We start from the raw sequence: 18,224 nt of genomic DNA on the forward strand, positions 1-18,224 counted from the left end.
TTCATGTTTTTTTTTGTGTGTGTGAATTTTTATTTATTTTTTTCATGTCTTGGGGTTTGCTGTAGTTTCCCTGCTGAAAAAAAAAAAACAGCTAATACCAGCCTAGGCTGGTTGGCTGGTCTTAGCTGGTTTAAGCTGATCTCCCAGCCTGGTTAGGCTGGGAAAGTGGCCAAAACCCCTCTAAAACCAGCCAACCAGCCTAGGTGGGTTTTAGCTGTTTTTTTTCAGCAGGGTTGGAAATAAGTTTACATTTCCAAACATTAATTTTGAGTGAGATTTTTGTTTGCACAAGGAGTCTGACAACAGCCAGCGCTCCACACAGAGATCTGATCTCATCATCATCCAGTCTGTCTGGAATGACATGAAGAAAGAGAACAAACTGAGACAGACTAAATCCAGAACAACTGTGGCAACATCTCCAAGATGCCCCAAGAAACCTGCCTGCAAAACTACAGTATTGTTAAAGTTGTGGGAACTTGTGTAAAAATGCTGTTAAATGAGAGTTCTGTCAAAACTAATGTCATAAATAGATTTTATTTATCAATTACTTTATAGTAACTAAATTAAATCAACATTTGTTGTGACCATGCTTTTTGTTTAACGCAGCTTTTGCCCTAGGTGCACTTGCCCTAGGATTTAGTCTGTCTCAGTTTGTTCTGTTTCTACATGTCATTCCAGACAATTAATAGCAAAATGAATGTTTGGAAATGTAAACTGAAATTTCCTACTAAAAAACTACAGAAAAAAATAGATATAACTGACTTAAAACAATTTTTTGTGGGTGAAAATACTAGTGTTCTCATAATTTTGGCCACTACCATGTTTTAAAATGGCGGGTTGTGGGAGATTCTATCAATGGGTGTAACGGAGTAACTTATAATTAATAACTATTTATTTATGAATAACATATAATCTATATCAAATGTTACATAATCCAAATTGGATTAATCAATTACGTGAATGAGATGTAAGATTTAGGCCTATTTTCAGTTGGCTCTTTCTGAAACCAAACAGTTAACATTGCCACATACTGGCTCTTTTAAAAACATATTTGAAAAAAAAAAAAAAAAAGCAATTATATTGCAGTTTCGGTTGTTTTGCCTTACATACTTTTTTCTTAAAAAAAAAAAAAAAAAAAAATATATATAATTATATAAATATATATAATATATATATATAAATAAATATATATATTTTGCCCTTCTGCCCTGCTGAAAAAAAACATATGCTGGTTAGGTATGTTTTGATGCTGGGATGCTGGTTATGCTGGTCCTTAGCTGGTTTATGCTGGTCATGTTGCTGGTCATAAACCAGCAAAGGACCAGCATAAACCAGCTAAAACCAGCATCCCAGCACCAAAACATACCTAACTAGCATTTGCTGTTTTTTTCAGCAGGGATGCTCTCCTGTCTGGGTAAGAAATAATACCTATTTTAGGTTAGCAGAACTCTTAATTAACATTATTGGTTTTGTTTGTTTGTTTTTCTTTTGAAACAACAAACTGCAACATTTTGAATGAATGTGGAAAGCAGCCTGAATCTGTTTGGATGATTTTCAATTTCAGGTAAGAAAAAATACCTATATTTAAGGTTGTTAGCAGAACTCATAATTTTTGTTTGTTTGTTTTTCTTTTTAAACAACAAACTGCAACATTTGAATGAATGTGGAAAGTGGCCTGAATCTTTTTAGGATTATTTTCAATTTCAAATAAGAAAAATACCTATTATTAGGTTGTTAGCAGAATAATCAACATTATTGGCTTTGTCAGATACTAAATCAGATATTTCACATAAAAGACATTTACATAAAGTCCACAAGAAAAAAATTTTGAATTTATAAAATGACCCTGTTCAAAAGTTTACAAACACCTGAGTTTGTGTTTAGTGGTAGTTGTTGCAGGGTACATTTCATTTATTTTGTCTTCTGGGAAACATGTAGCTTCTGAAGGGCAGTGTATGTATGTATATATATATATATATATATATATATATATATATATATATAATTTAGGCAAAATAATACAAATCTTCATTCGGAGATTTCATTTTTATGTTTTGTCTAAAGTTCCAATAAATTGATCCATTTCAACATGTTTAATGTTTATGATGATTAAAACTGAATAGCTGTACCCTTAAAACCTCAAATAGGGACGTGTTTTTGATTCAGCTCATATCATCAAAATATTACATCAAGGCAAGCAAGGTTAGCAATCGTGGTTTGTACAAAAGAAAGGTCCCAGCGCCCCAGAGCCATTTTTCACACTTTGGACGCTGCATGCTCCAGAACACTTGGTGGCAGTAGTAGATTATGTTCGCCAACGAACATCACACGAAAAAGAGGAACATAGTAGTGTTTACGTGATGGAGTTTATTTTGTCGTTTGTTTCTTTTCTTTCTGGATCCATTCACACAGGTATCGATCCCAAATTTACGTGAAATTGAAAGTGTATTTTTAATTATTTTGCCTTTGATGTGTCTGATGTAATTATAAACATTTTATATGGCTTTTTTTTAAAGCTACTCTACACCCCTTTGGTTTGTAATATGCTAAATATAACATCTCGATTTTAATTATCCTAGAGAAAAAGATGGAATTCCATTTATTTATAGGAATATTAGAACTTGGTGTTTACTTAAAACAGATTTTTGTAGTTTGATTAAGTCTCTTTCATTCAATCATTTGCTATTAATGACATTGTAATTAACTTCAGGGGTCAATATATATATATATATATATATATATATATATATATATATATATATATATACACACACACATGTATACATTTGATTTGATGTAACGTTTTTCAAATTAACAACCGTAACAGAAGTAATTACATTAGAGCAATTCCACGCAAATGTCAACCTTACCATGAAAAAATTAAGTTTATACAAAAAGAACAAAACCCTGTTTAAGTTGTGCATTTAGGTCTGTATTTAGCTGCATCAACGTGCTTTAATAGAAATTTGAAGGAAATTGCTATGTTTTTCCACCACGTATGATGGGTGCACCTATTGTAAAATTACATTTTCATTCGACTGTATTTCATGGTTTCAAATGAGAGATTAAAGACTGAATATTTTTTAATTGTGTCAACAGTAAGTATTTTGTAGAAAGATGGAGGCCTGTATGAAAAGTAAATAAACTCACTTTGTCGAAACAGCTATGATTTTTGGATTTATAAGGGCTAGATTTATGACGTCAGGACGCTTCAGCGTTGTGTCACGTCCGTAACGTTTTAAAGATTAAGTTTATTTAATTTAGTAATTACTAATGCAATTAACTTGAAACTTTCTGTACAAAGCCAACTTATGGCCATGCTTATTATGATCAACAGCCCATCTCAATTCTTTGCTCTTATCAGCCATAATAATGCGTTACGGACGTGACCGTTACGGACGTGACTCTTACAGATGCTTCATATTAATTCATATGCATACTGGCACACAAGCAGGCCCGGTTCCAGAACTAAATCACTGAGGGTGCTTCCTAAATTAATGAGGGTGCTCTAACATTATACCATCATAGTCGACATTAGGGCGCGACACTGATGGCGCGCGTTGCTATTTTAAAATCAAAATACTTCATTTTTGTATGTAATGGCAAATTGATTATACTTTCGTTTTTTTTATTAACTTAATTTAGAAAAAAAAACGTTTGGAGCATTTTTGTTCGTAAAATGTAAGTTTTTATTTTATTTTATTATTATTATTTTTAAGGAACAGCGCCCAGCGGTAGACTGCAGTCTGTTAATTTGATCAGTTTGCCTACTCAAATCATCACGATTTGCATAAAATCTATAGATATGAAATAGTTCAAGTATAAAACAATGTTAGTTTAAACGTTAAACTTAGAGATAAATGTGCGGTATTAGGCGCATATCCAATAGTTTGTGCAGAGAGTGGAAGCTGAAGACGCAGGACATGGGCGCCAGTGCATTTTTTCAGTGGAAGCAATTTAAAATGATCTGTCAATTTTGCTCACAAAGGTAAGAGTAGGTTAATACATCATTCGGTACTGTAAAGGGTGTACTTTTATTTGTGTGCACTTAAAAAAACGTATAAATTTATAAGTTTTAAATTATTACTTAACGAAATAAAACAAATAGAAAACAAAAACTCTCTCATTATGTAATCCGAAAAGATAAATTTCTCTTTAAAGGCGCGTCCAAAAAGGATTTTTGTTACACTGACTCAGAATACACTAGTTTATTAATATATAATTTAAATAAGCTTTACTCTTTCCGGCCCGACACATTCAGTGTTATTTATTTACCTTTGTGGCAATTTTCAGCATATTGTGTGCTTGAGCGCGGATCTGTTCCAGCTGCGCTGCAGTCCGTGCCCAGCCTCGAAAGTGAAAGCAAAAGTGAAGTCTCCTGTTGTTTCCACCAGCGCGGCATTTTTTTCTTCACCATAATTTATGGATGTCTAAAATATTAAAATAAGGAGAAACCTAAAACAGATAAAACCGGTGCCCGTCCGCCTCTGAACTTTGACGTGAAAATTGGCCTGAAGCCCAGCAACCAGAGGTGTAAAAAAGTCGGGCTAGTCGGCCGAGGATGCAACGCTCTAATTGACTGATTAGATGCGTTACAATATGGTAGGGCATTGTTTTAATGCTTACAGCAGAAAAATATATTTTTTTTAATGATTACTCACTGGATTGTTATCTAAATCTGCAATAAAATGACATTATTACAGCTTTAACTGAGGGTGCTATTGATTTCGTTTGATTTCGCACCCTCAAGCACCCCCGTAGAACCGGGCCTGCACACAAGTTGATGATCGATAGCCTGTGTATTTCTATTATACTGTGACCTGTTTGAGTTTTTTTCTATCATAACATTTTAGAAATTAATTCATTCTAAAATTTCAGAAATTGCGTTCTCAACTAAAAACAGCGCGGAGATGGACTGCATTTACTGTGCAGAAATGCACAGGCGGACTAAAGGGAAAAAATCGTCAAAACTATTTGAAGTGTCATATAATTTCCATTGTCAGTATTATCTTATTGAAACATTTTATGTATTTCAAATAACTTGTGTCGCTATCTGCGCTGCATTCATGCATAGAGCAAGATTTTGCGTGTTCTGCGAGCATGCTGCTGAGTGAGCAAGAGATGTGCTGTGGGGTTTCAACACTCATATTTGTCTAAATATTCTTTTCTTCATTACAAATCTTGTTTGGTTTTATTTTGTATCATTGCATGTTAAAAATAATTCACTATTTTATGCAGATGCAAAATGAAGATTAGGCTTTCCCATTTTATAAATATTTGTACAAAATATATTCAGCATATTTAATAACCTGTTTTGTATCTTTATTATTTAATGCATAAGCGATTTATTAAAACAAGTTTATGCTGCGACATATGCGTAATCTTGATTAACAGCAACTAATGATCAACGAATTGGAACGGCATCGGTCAATTAGATCATTTTAAAACGTCAAATATATCATTCAATTTGCAGGTTATAACTGCGTTTGTCTCGGGTGTAGACTTGTGAAAATTTATTTTAATGCGGATCCCCACTCTAGCATTAACCTCATTTATTACTGATATTTAAGGGTTTGTGCTGAAAACTAATGCGCATGCATGACAGGGAGGTGCATGCGTGATCACTTTTTTTTCCTGATAAAGCATTTTTTTCTGATAATGAAACATTCAGTTCGAACCTGATTTAACGTAAGCTTTTAATTTTATTATTTGTATTTTTAATTTTATTTTTTACAAATAAAGACAGACAGGATGCGCTTTCTGCCATCTCGGTCTGTCTCTGGCTGGAGCGTTTCTCAAAAAAGAGCCAGAACTCAGCCTGTCTCACATGCTACAAGAGATATGTCTAGCTTAAAATGTCTACTTTCAAACGAACCAATTAAAAACGAAATTAAACACTCTCCGTTTATGTAATATGAAGGCTTTATTTCTCTCTAAAGCCCCATCCAGTATAGGCCTGTGGAGATGCGAGTCAGCACTGTGAATTTCATCTGGCAGCTCACAAGAAAACATTAATACATTAAACAAAATAGACAAAATAAAACATTAATAAAAACATTAAAATGTCTCATTTTTGTATACATTAATTAGTTAAATAATGGCCTAAACGAATGTTTATTACTTACTATAAGTTACTATTAGACGTCTCAGTTAAAGTTTTTAAAGCATTCTATACGCATTTCCATAGTCGCATAAATTCCGCTTTCAGAACGGTCACGTCCGTAACGGAGAGATGTCACGTCCGTAACGCTGATTTTTCCTCTGAAACATAAAAGCGAAAATTTAAACAAAATTGATGTTTTAGGTTTTGTAAATAGCCAACCCTTGTCAATTCGGCAGATATTGTTACTTCTGGTTTGTGCACTGTAAATCGCAGAAATTTTACAAAATATGTTGTCTCCCAGAAACTCGAGTCTTTTTTTGTCACGTCCGTAACGTATGTGTATTTCCCTCATTTAAAATATAAAACAGGGTTTTAGACTGAAACTTTTCTGATGTCTGGACTCTATTTTAAGGGGTTTCAAAAATATAAAGAGATGGTTCAATATATTGGTAAAGAATAAAATTTATGAGGATTTATATTTCAGGTTTTGACCTTGAATGTCACGTCCGTAACGCTGGAATTGCTGATTACAGAAACATAAATGAGTACATTTTTAAGGCATAAAAAGACAGCTAAAACTTATTGGCAACAAAGACTCATTGAATTAAGTGGTGGTTCTCTTAACTGACCTGAAAATTAGATGTCCTTCTGTGTTAGCTTAAATCTTCTATTTGTTCTTTCTCTTGGTTTTAGTCTCATGGCCATAAGTAGCTGATGCAGCATTTCTCTGGAATTTCTTCTTGATTGTATTAAAGATGAACAACCCAGTCTACTTTACCAGAGCCAAAGAAGAAGAAAACCTCTGGATAGAAAGAAAGAGAGAAGAGAAACAATCACTTAGTGGGAAGGAGGCCAGAGACTTTTACCAAAGCCTGCTACAAGAGACAGGTGGAGAAAAGTCAAAAGAGCGAGAAGCAGCAACCACAAGAAGAGCGAGAAGAGGAACAGGTAGAGATTGAGAATTATCACAGCACACAACTGGAATGACTTTTGCATGGTTTAAAAGTATTTTAAGTTGTCAAATAAAAAAATCGAATTATCAGCTGATACAACTGATGATTGTCAGTTGAAATAAGCAGTGTAATGAAAATAGAGTAATGTCTCTTATAATAATATATTATAATGTTCAAATATTATATTGTAATAAATTACAATAATTTCTCTAATATTGTCTGTTAAACTGAGACACTGTCCTCATTACTTTATCACTTCTTCATTAACTGTTGCACTGCAAAAATGCTTTTCTAGCTTAGATTTTTTGTCTTGTTTCCAGCCAAAATATCTAAAAATTCTTAAATCAAGAAGCATTTTCTAGACGAGTAAAAATTATTGTTGTGTATTCAGAAGAAAAAAAGTCAAAATTAAGTGCATTTTTGCTTAAAACAAGCAAAATAATCTGCCAATGGGGTAAGCAAAATAATCTTGTTTTGTCTGTTTGAAATAAGATTTTTTTTTTGCTTATCCCATTGGCAGATTATTTTGCTTGTTCTAAGCAAAAACTCACTTAATTTTGACTTGTTTTTTCTGAAAACAAAATTATTTTTACTCGTCTAGAAAATCCTTCTTGATTTAAGAATTTTGAGATATTTTGTCTGGAAACAAAGCTAGAAAACCATTTTTTGCAGTGTAGAAGAATCTTAAAGGGATAGTAATCCCCAAAATGAAAATTCTGTCATCATTTACTCCCCCTTATATCATTCCGAACATGTATGCATTTCTTTCTTCTGCTGAACAGAAAAGAAAATATTTGAAGAATGTTCGAAGTCAAAGCCAAAACTTATGACAGTTTTTTTTTTTTTTTTTTTTTGGAGTGGAGTACTAGTATTTTTCTATTAGAAATTTGGCTACAGGCATATAGGTTTAAATGATGTTTTAAAGTATGAATCCACAAAAATCATGTATTTACTCAATTCGCGGTATTGAGTTGTTTCACCAAACCTTTCATCAATACAGTATTTGTGCCCATCAAAACATTATTTAAAAATCTCTTGAGCAACATAAAGTAGTATATTACAGTATGACTATTCTCCTTCAGAGTTTAGTTTATAATAATTGTAGCAGTTTAACAGATATAACTCTATAATTCTATAATATTCACCCATTATGTTTTGACTTGAGGACACAAACGACGAAGAAGAGAAGCACAAAGACCAGAAGCTGCTTCTGTCGAACCAGTTTACACATCAGAGCGTGATGGACACAAATTCCTCCAGTGTGCCCAGGAGGGCAACATTCGGGCCTTAAAGGACCTCTTGCAGCGTGGCTGTGATGTCAACTTCCGTGATGATTTTTACTGGACGGGTGTGATGTGTGCAAGTAAGGCAGGGCAAACAGAGGCTGTTCGGCTGCTCCTGCAAAGTGGCGCTGCTTGGGTAGGAGTAGTGGACAAACAGGTGTGTAACAGTCAAATTGTGTGCTTGTGTGTATTATTAATAATAAGAAATATTATAGTTCTGTCTAATTTTTAAAAAAATATTTTATGAGTACAAAACATTTTGGCCTGAAGTAATTGAGATAATAGAAGACAATTTTAGGAAACCAAATATAATGTAGATGCAAAATATAGTCTTGGACCTATACTACTTAATAAATATGAGTATATATATATAGGTTTCGTTTTAGTATTAGATCATTTTTTTAGTTTTTATTCATATCCTAATAGTAACGTTTCTGCCTCAACAGCATTTCTAATATGTAATGATAATAACCCTCCTTGAGCTATGAATGGATATAAAAAAAGGAAGAATGTGAACATATAACACAAGGGGCAGTGAAGCAGTCACACAGTTCATTGTTATTCATAAAATTAAATGAGTTACAGTATGTATCTAATTAAAATAATTAAAGAACAAGTTCACTTCCAGAACAAAAATGTACAGATAATTTACTTGTCATCCAAGAGCCAAGATGTTCATGTCTTTCTCTCTTCAGTCTTAAAGAAATAGTTTTTTGAGGAAAACATTTCAGGATTTCTCTCCACATAGTGGTCCTCTATGGTGCCACCAAGTTTGAACTTCCAAAATGCAGTTTAAAATTGTAGCTTCAAAGGGCTCTTAACGGTCCCACCCGAGGTTATTTTCTATCAATTATATAATTTTTAACCTCAAATTCTCATCTTGTCTAGCTCTGCGAGAATTCTGTGTATTAGGGTTCATGACAGTTCAGTTCATGACAGCTTCATGGAAAGTTGTCCTGCTACCTAAGCACACAATCCTGTAGAAACACTACTGCTTACATATACATTAAGTTGCAAACCATTTCCTAAACATTATGCCTGTTTGTTTCTTGTGTTGATTCATTTCCTCTTTTTTCATCTCCATCCTGTTTTGTTTCTTATTCTTTCTCAGGGCAGAGATGCTCGAGATTTGGCTCTGCAGGCAGGTCACCAGGATGTAGTGAGAGAACTGGAGCAGTTTAGTGTGTCAGAGGTTACAGACACACCTACTACAAACAATGCAGAGAGGTTAGATTATTCATGCTTTTCTTGGTGTCCAAATGTGCCAACACTGTATAATTTGAGAAATGTATGCATTCCAGCACTCTTAAAGGAAAAATTGTTAAAAATGTAGTCACACCCAGGACATCCAAGATGTAGATAAGCTTGTTTTATAAGAAGAGATTTGGAAAAATGTAGCATTACATCAGTTGCTCACCAGTGGATTATTTGCAGTGAATGGGTGCATTTAGAATGACAGTTCACAAAGCTGATAAAAGCATTACAACAATCCACAAGTACTCCACATAAGTCTAGTTCTGTGTAGGGTTGCTTCAAAATACTGGCAATGTCACTGCATTTTTTGAATGTTAGTTTTGTCAGTACTTGCTGTGTAGTTTCCTGATGCTTCAGTTCATTTTTTAATGAATTTTTTAATCATGCTGCAGTTCATCTTGAGAAAGGGACTGAAAAGATTTTGAAAATTAGCAGTTCAAACATCAACATCACATATATCTATATAAAAATCTATTTTCTCCCGAATGTATTCCCTTCTAGAACATACAACATTGCAATGATGGTTTCACTGTATTTCACCAATGAAAACAGTTAAAAACAAAGCAGTACTGTTGTGCTTCTTTGAGCAACATGTTAGTGTTTTGCTTCAGTTCTGAATGAATCAGTGTGTTTGAACAAATTGTGCGAATCAATGATTCACTGAGCCACTTATAAAAGCAGTCACTTACTTATTTCATTAACAAATCATCTAGGTTTTTTTTTGTGTTTTTGCCTTTATTATAATAGGATAGTGTAGAACAGGCAGAAAGCGAAGTGGGAGTGAGAAAGGGTGGGCGGGATCAGGAAAGATTCGAACCGGGATTCGAACTCGGGACTCCCCGCATTGCAATGGCGCTACATGTAAATTGATATTTGTTACCCCAGACCACAAAACCAGTCGTAAGTCGCAAAAGTATATTTGTAGCAATAGCCAACAATACATTGTATGAGTCAAAATTATTGATTTTTCTTTTATGCCATAAATCATTAGGATATTAAGATGTTTTGTAAATTTCCTTCTCTAAATATATCAAAACTTAATTTTTGATAAGTAACATGCATTGCTAAGAACTTAATTTGGACAACTTTAAAGGTGATTTTCTCAGTATTTAGAATTTTTTTTTTTTTTTGCACCCTCAGATTTCAGATTTTCAAATAGTTGTATCTCGGCCAAATATTGTCCTATCCTAACAAACCATACTTCTATGACCAACTTTCATATGATTTATAAATCTCTCTTTTTTTGAAAAAAATAAATTAACCCTTATGACTGGTTTTGTGGTTCAGGTTCACATTTCGTACTGACACACTACAGCAAAAGATAGAAATAACTTAAAGCCTTTTTTAACTGGTTCTAGTAATTTTGGCCACCACTGTATTTGTTAAGAACTTCACTTGTAAATGCTGTTTGATCTGTGCATATTTCTCTCCTGATTCAGACGTATTCACTGGAGAAAACCATATTATCGATAGATATTCATATTTGAGCCGGAACCATCTTAATGATGGGTGATTTATTCCATTAAAAATGGCAGGTTTATTATTGTTGTGCCTTTAATCCAAGTATATTTTTCCCAGATAGAGTTCTCATCTAAATGCTGTGTCATCTAATAAGTGTAGTTTTCACCAACTTGAACAGATCTAAGATTAACATGTGTTTAATGTATGTCTGTGTTTGTTTCCACAGTGTTCATTCTCAGTGGTGTAATGTGTGTGCTGTGCATTATACAGAGAGCACTGAAACACACAACAGGTCCACACTGCATCAGTTCAGTGAGCTCCGCCCCCCAGCCACCCCTCAATACTGCCTGCCCTCTTCCAGCACCAGCTATAAAATGATGCTTCGTTTAGGGTGGGATCCCTCTTCTGGTCTTGGACCTGCCCACTCTGGCCGCAAAAACCCAGTAAGCACGGTACTAAAGAGAGATCAGGCGGGCTTGGGATATGGAGTGGCCCCGCAGCCCAAAGTCACACACTTCCCGGCCAAAGATCCTCAAGCAGTGCGACACATACATAAAGAGAAAAGACTAAGACAAGAGAAAGGAACAACGCTCAGTGCTAAAGAACTTAAGAGGAAAGAAGAACGAGACAAGAGATGGGAGAGAGACTACCGTGATTCATTTAACTATGACTTCTAACCTACTGTGCTTCGTTCAGAATTTCAAAACAAACTTTTAATTTTTTAAAATTCAGTTGAAACATGTTTCTTTGACAGTAACTAAGAAGACAAAACAACTGACTGACAATAAACTGAAACTGGATGAAATGTTATTAAAAAGATTGTCAATGGGTTTTCAAAGTTTGTCAATGGGTTAATGCAATTACATTTGGAAAACATGATTAAACTCGCATTGTTTTTGGATTGAGATTGAGTTTATATGCATTAAGTTCCTTTACAGGGTTTTTCCGCGGGGCATTAAAAAGCATTAAAAGTCATTAAATTAATTTTGCAAAAATTAATCATTAAATTGTTTTATACAGGCATTAAAACTTTAGTGTTGAAGAAACAAATATTACCAATTTATCTTGAATGTAGCCTGTATAATTAATAACTTTGATTCACTGTGGCGAAGTATGATAAACACGGAACCAGTTTGGTAATTGCTTCTGGCCGGTCCAAAATTGTGTGACACAGACTCTTTAAGAGCGGCCACACCGAACGCGTCTTTTCAGCTGTGTCCAAATTCAGGGTCTACATCCTTCGGAGGACTCATTTGAAGGATGTTACGTCACAGCACCGTGACGAAGGCTGTCCAAATTCATAGGATCCTTCAAATGCGGCCCACAAATACGTCCTCCTTTTCCCCGAATTGGAAGGATGGGTCTGGTGGATCCTTTCCTGTCCTACCTATCCCATAATTCCTTTCGGCAGAGCGCTTCAAATAATGGCGGACGAAACGAATGGTAGTAATGATGTAAGTTTAAAAAAAACTGGCGTTTCAAAAAATATTTTTTTACAGCGGTTGTCTAGTTAGGCCTTTGGTTTTAGCGTTAAGCTTATTTTTTTTACATTTGTATGTTTATATGTTAAAAAACATCACTTTCGTAAACTATCTTCTTTCTTACTGTCTGTGTGAATATCCCCTTACACACAGCTAATTTCTTGTTAGTGTTTGAAGCTGTTTTTAACGCTTTTAGGGACGAAAGAGCAGTTATTTTGTTTTGTGCAGTACAGATAACCTTACTTCTTGCTTAGTGCTGTCACGGTTGCTAGGCGACAGGATATGAGCAACGGGGAAGGGAGGGAACTGAAAGAAGGGTAGGCTGTCCAAATTCACTGACACCTACTTCCAGGTTTTGCGGTCTTCGGAGGACCCCTCCTCCTTCAACCTGGTAGGAAGGATCCTAAGGAGGATGCAGACCCTGAATTTGGACACAGCCACAGTTCTAAAAACACTGCCTTTTTTGGTGACTTTTAAAAAAGAGCAGTGTGCTGCCGTTGTTTTATGTTGCTAGGCAACGACCAAAACAGCTGTCCTGTCAGTCAAATCAAAGGATTATAGCGCCAGTGCTCTAAAATCTTTGGTTTTTGCTGTTAATTAAACTGTCATATTAGCAGAAACCCTAAAAAACACAGCTCCGGGTTACCCATGTCAGACACCAAAAGTTTCTCCTCCATTTCTTGCAGTCTCCGGACTTTTTAAGCAACGGTAAACTTTCGTCACCACAACAGAAGGCCCGCCTCTCCATTCATTCGATTGGACAATGGAAAAAACGCGAATGACGTCGGGCATTTTTCCGCTCAGGCAGAGCACGCACTGGCGCGTAGCGAGCGGGGCGAAGCGAGCGTTTTCAGTTCATTCATATGGAAGTTGCGCGTAAACGGTCGCGTGGTGCATTTTGGGTAAAACGCGCACACCATTCAAAAGCAATTTTAATACCCCACGTTTAGAGAGCAACTCCCCAATGCGCGCAAATTAGGCTACATAAAATATCGAAGCTGTTATTAGTATGTGGGCTATAATAAGTTGTGTAGTGTCTATAGCTCTGTATCATGCTTAAAAAATTCGGTCTCTATTTGCACTTTGAATATTGAAAGAGTAGCCTACTTTGATCATGACTGCATTTATTGTCTACACGACTAAGAAGTGTCGTTTATTTTTTGTTGTTTTACTGTAGATTGTTTAAAAATGCAGTGGTTGCCTCTAATTTAAACGGCTGTACCTATAATAGAGAAAACAAACATCTTGTTCATGTACTCATATTTTCATTAATTCTTGTCCCTTGCTTAAGGCGTAAAATAAATATATAAAAAAGGCTTTCAGAATCAGCCCATTTGCTTGTAAAACATCTGCAATCAGAATCAATCATGAAGAATCAAGATCGGCACATTACTAAAAAGAAATTAGGTGGTCCTAAAATTTTTTTGGTGCTCCTAACTTTTTGAAGTTGGGAGCACCAGTGCTACCAAGTAAAAAAAGTTAATTTCGAGCCCATGTAGTTATTGGTTGCGTATGGCATTAAAATGTTAGAAATGGCATTAAAAAGGGCATTAAAGGCATTAATAAGATTTGAAAATCCTGCAGAAACCCTGCTTTAATAAGTGTATGTGATGTGTAAAGTATAGTCATCCAAATTCCAAGTTTTCAAACTTTTTTCATCATAATAAAATAGAGTGGTGATTTGGATGTTTAATAAAACAAACAGGAAAAGAAGTTCCATAAGTAGTTGTTTATGTGCACAATCATACAATAATTATGTTTCAAAGTTAAAAAAGTTTAGGGTCATGTAAATACCTTAAAGGGATAATTCACCCAAAAATGAAGATGCTATCATTTATTACTCACCCTCATGTCGTTCCATGCCTGTAAGACCTTCGTTCGTCATCAGAACACAAATGAAGATATTTTTGATGAAATCCGAGAGTTCTCTGACCCTCCATAGACATCAAGGTCCCACCATGTACAAGGTCCGGAAAGGTACCAAGAACATCAACAAAATAATCCATGTGGCATCAGTGGTTCATTCGTAATTTTATGAAACTAGGAGAACAGTTTTTATTGCGCAAAAAAACTGAATAGCACAAAACCTTTTGGCCATGTCAAGCCATGTCAAAACACTTATGGATTTTATGTGAGATATGTAATGTAAGTGTATTTTTTAACATGACAGTTATTGCTTGTATTACTGTAATTATTTCACCAACAGAGGTGATTTGAAACATGAATCTTGCATTGTTTGCTCTTAAATGAACTGATTGTTACAAGGTCTAAACTGAAAGAAGATCTTACTGTTGTGTGTTGGTGATTAAACCAAATATTCTCAATACATATCACAATGACCTTGTGTTCTGAAACAATTATGTTGAATGAAAATATGTGCAACTACAATGAAATCATGAGATCGGATTTGGAAAGAATGGTTGTGTTACAAGTGTGATCAGTTGAAAGTTTTGTACTAACAGTTTTGAAAATGTACACTTTATGAAAATTGTACCAAACCAAAATAAAAAAGAGGGCAGTTACCCAGATGTGCGGCCATATTGGCAATACTTCAGTTTGGCCAACCACAAACACCTTTTGTTGCTCAGATAGTTTTGTGCACTCTTCTCCTTGATTTGTTATAACGTTTAGCAGTCTATTACTCCAAATGTTTTTACCGGTCTGACCGACTAGTACAGTCCAAAACATGACAATAATTGACGTTTGGTTTAGTGGAATTGTTTACGTTCAATGTGGGCAATTAGGTCAATTGATGATGCCCCATGAAAACACTATAGGTGGATCAATTTGTTTGTGGCTTAGATACACAATGATACACCAAATGCCACGAGTATTTTTTTCATGTATTCCCAGTAATTTCAAAACAGTGTTGAATTATGCTGTTGTACTGTCAAGAATGTGGAACAAACACCACTTCCTGGAACAAAATCCTGTTTTGTTGCCAGATATGTGAAATTTTGGCTAATGGAAATGCGAAACTCCTATTGACCTAAAAATCATGCAGATAAAACAAACCATGTTTATTTGTTTGAGTAGTTGTACTAGTTGTTCTTAAGGATTTGTCACGGGGGAGAAAACACACAACAAGGCTGGCTGGTGAACAAAAGCCCCGGAAGGTGGATTTATTAAAAATGAAGTACGTGAAGAAGTGAAGGGGGAATTAAAGTTCGTGGTGCTGTCGTGGCTGGTGCTCCTGTGAAGTCCTCGTGCTCGTGAAGGTGGGTGTCCAGGCGTGCTCAATCGGGCTGTCGGTCACTCGCTGCCTTCGGGGAGAAGAGAGACAAAGGATTAGAGCCAGTACGTTCAGCGTGAGACAGTCGTCTGTTGAAGTGTGCTTGGTGGTGGCTTTTAAAGCCACTTGATGATCGCCGGCAGCTGGGACCGATCAGCCCATGATGAGGACGTGCAGGTGTGCTGCGTTGGTTGCCAGGGCGACGCTGATGAGCCCAGAGAGACTCGTCACATCCCCCCCCCCTAAGCGTCGTCCTAGTCCTGGGAACGAGAGCAGACAGTAGGGGTGAAATAAGGGGTGGGTGGGGAATGACCCCTGACAGACCTGCAAAAGCTGTCCACATCCGCGAGAGTCCATCGGCGTTGGCGTTGGCGGCCCCGGCCCGATGTCGCACCTCAAAGTGGAAGTCCTGGAGCGCGAGGAACCAGCGGGTCACCCTGGCGTTGGTGTCCTTGGCCCGGGCCATCCACTGTAGGGGGGCATGGTCGGTCACCAGGGTGAACTTACGGCCGAGAAGGTAGTAACGCAGCTCCAGGACTGCCCACTTGATGGCCAGGGCCTCCTTTTCGACGGCGGCGTAGTTCTTTTCTGCCTTGGACAGCTTCCTGCTGATATAAATGATGGGATGCTCCTCACCTTCCTGGATCTGTGACAGGACGGCTCCTAGTCCGGTATCGGAGGCATCCGTCTGCAGCAGGAAGGGGCAGCCGAAGTCGGGAGCGCGGAGCACCGGTGACGAGGAGAGGGCCGTCTTGAGCCGAGCGAAGGCCTCCTCCGTGGCTGTCGTCCAACAGATCTTCTCTGGCTGCCCCTTCCTGGTCAGGTCTGTCAGGGGGGCGGCTAAAGAGGAGAAGTTGGGGATAAAACAGCGATAGTACCCCGCCAACCCCAAAAAGGCTCGTACCTGGGACTTCGTCTGGGGCTTTGGAGCGGACCGGATCGCCTCCACCTTCTTATCTTGGGGTCGGATGAGCCCACGACCGACCTGGAAGCCCAGGTACTTCGCCTCTGATAGTGCTAGGTGGCATTTGCGGGGGTTGGCGGTTAGTCCAGCCCGCCGGAGCTCCGAGAGCATCCTCCGCAGACGTTCCAGATGTTCGTCCCATGCCTCGGAATGGATGACGACGTCATCTAAGTAGGCCGCCGCGTATGCTTGGTGGGGCCTCAGAATGATGTCCATCATGCGCTGAAATGTGGCGGGCGCTCCATGCAGGCCGAAGGGGAGGGTCCGGTACTGCCAGTGGCCACTAGGGGTGGAAAAAGCAGTTTTCGGTTTAGCCGTGGGTGTGAGTGGTACTTGCCAGTATCCCTTGGTCAGATCCAGGGTGGAAATGTACCGGGCCCTCCCCAGGCGGTCCAAAACCTGTCGACCCGAGGCATGGGATAGCCGTCGAATTCGGAGACTTCGTTGAGGCGGCGGAAGTCATTGCAGAAGCGGAGGGTGCCATCCGGCTTGGGTACCATCACAATGGGGCTGGACCATGGGCTGCGCGATGGTTCGATTACCCCCAACTTCAGCATTTCCTGGATCTCATCCTCTATAGCCTGCCGACGAGCCTCTGGGATTCGGTAGGGCCGTTGCCTGACGATCACTCCGGGGGGTGTCCTGATGTCGTGGCAGGTGACGTTGGTCTGCCCGGGCCTGGAGGAGAACACATCCTGGAACTGACTGACCAGGTGCTGCAGCTCGGTCTTCTGGGCAGCCGACAGATTGGGATCCATGTCGACAACCACGGGATCGGTGAGACTGAGGGCGGCGAGCTGGTCCCGGGTCCCTTGCCATTTCTTCAGTAAGTTAATGTGATATAACTGCTCTGCTTGTCTCCGTCCAGGTTGGCGTATTCGGTAGGTAACGGGTCCAACCTTCTCAACGACTGTGTACGGGCCTTGCCAGTTGGCCAGGAACTTGCAAGCAGAGGTGGGGACCAAGACCATCACCCTGTCTCCCGGCTGGAACTCCCATGGTTGGGCTGCCCGATCGTAGTGGCGTTGTTGGGCCTGCTGTGCCTTGCTGAGATGTTCCCGGACTAATGGCATGACACGGTCAATCCGTTCCCTCATCTGTTTGACGTGTTCGATGACCGTGCGGTGGGGGGCAGGCTGCTGCTCCCAAGCTTCCCGAGCGACATCCAGCAGCCCCCGTGGCTGGCGGCCGAACAGGAGCTCAAAGGGGGTGAAACCAGTTGAGGCTTGGGGGACCTCACGGATGCCGAAGAGGACGTAGGGGATCATGAGGTCCCAATCCCGCTTGTCTTCGGCTGCCACCCTTCGGAGCATTTGCTTCAGAGTTTGATTAAAGCGCTCAACGAGTCCGTCGGTCTGCGGGTGGTAGACGGTTGTCCTCAACTGTTTCACCCGCAGCAGCCTGCAGAGGTCAGCCATTAGCCGGGACATGAACGGTGTTCCCTGGTCAGTCAGGATCTCGGTCGGTATGCCCACCCGGCTGGCCAACAGAAA

General features: G+C 38.3%; 1 protein-coding gene across 1 annotated transcript; it reads left to right on the forward strand.

The window, feature by feature from the left end:
- Nucleotides 1-2,325: 2,325 nt before the first annotated feature.
- Nucleotides 2,326-11,961, forward strand: gpank1 (G patch domain and ankyrin repeats 1). The gene is made up of 5 exons (XM_073842921.1): nt 2,326-2,412; nt 6,797-7,051; nt 8,222-8,496; nt 9,451-9,566; nt 11,281-11,961. The coding sequence occupies exons 2-5, from the start codon at nt 6,859-6,861 to the stop codon at nt 11,729-11,731; spliced, it is 1,035 nt and encodes a 344-aa protein (XP_073699022.1). The 5' UTR covers nt 2,326-2,412; nt 6,797-6,858; the 3' UTR covers nt 11,732-11,961.
- The last annotated feature ends 6,263 nt before the right edge of the window (nt 11,962-18,224 follow it).

The sequence above is a fragment of the Garra rufa genome, chromosome 6 (genome assembly GCF_049309525.1).
Source record: "Garra rufa chromosome 6, GarRuf1.0, whole genome shotgun sequence".
NCBI lineage: Eukaryota > Metazoa > Chordata > Actinopteri > Cypriniformes > Cyprinidae > Garra > Garra rufa.

Coding starts and splice junctions, on each gene's coding strand:
- gpank1 (XM_073842921.1), top strand. CDS start 6,859: ATGAACAACCCAGTCTACTTTACCAGAGCCAAAGAAGAAGAAAACCTC. Junction 7,052..8,221: donor AAGAGCGAGAAGAGGAACAG/GTAGAGATTGAG, acceptor TTTTGACTTGAG/GACACAAACGACGAAGAAGA. Junction 9,567..11,280: donor ACTACAAACAATGCAGAGAG/GTTAGATTATTC, acceptor TTGTTTCCACAG/TGTTCATTCTCAGTGGTGTA.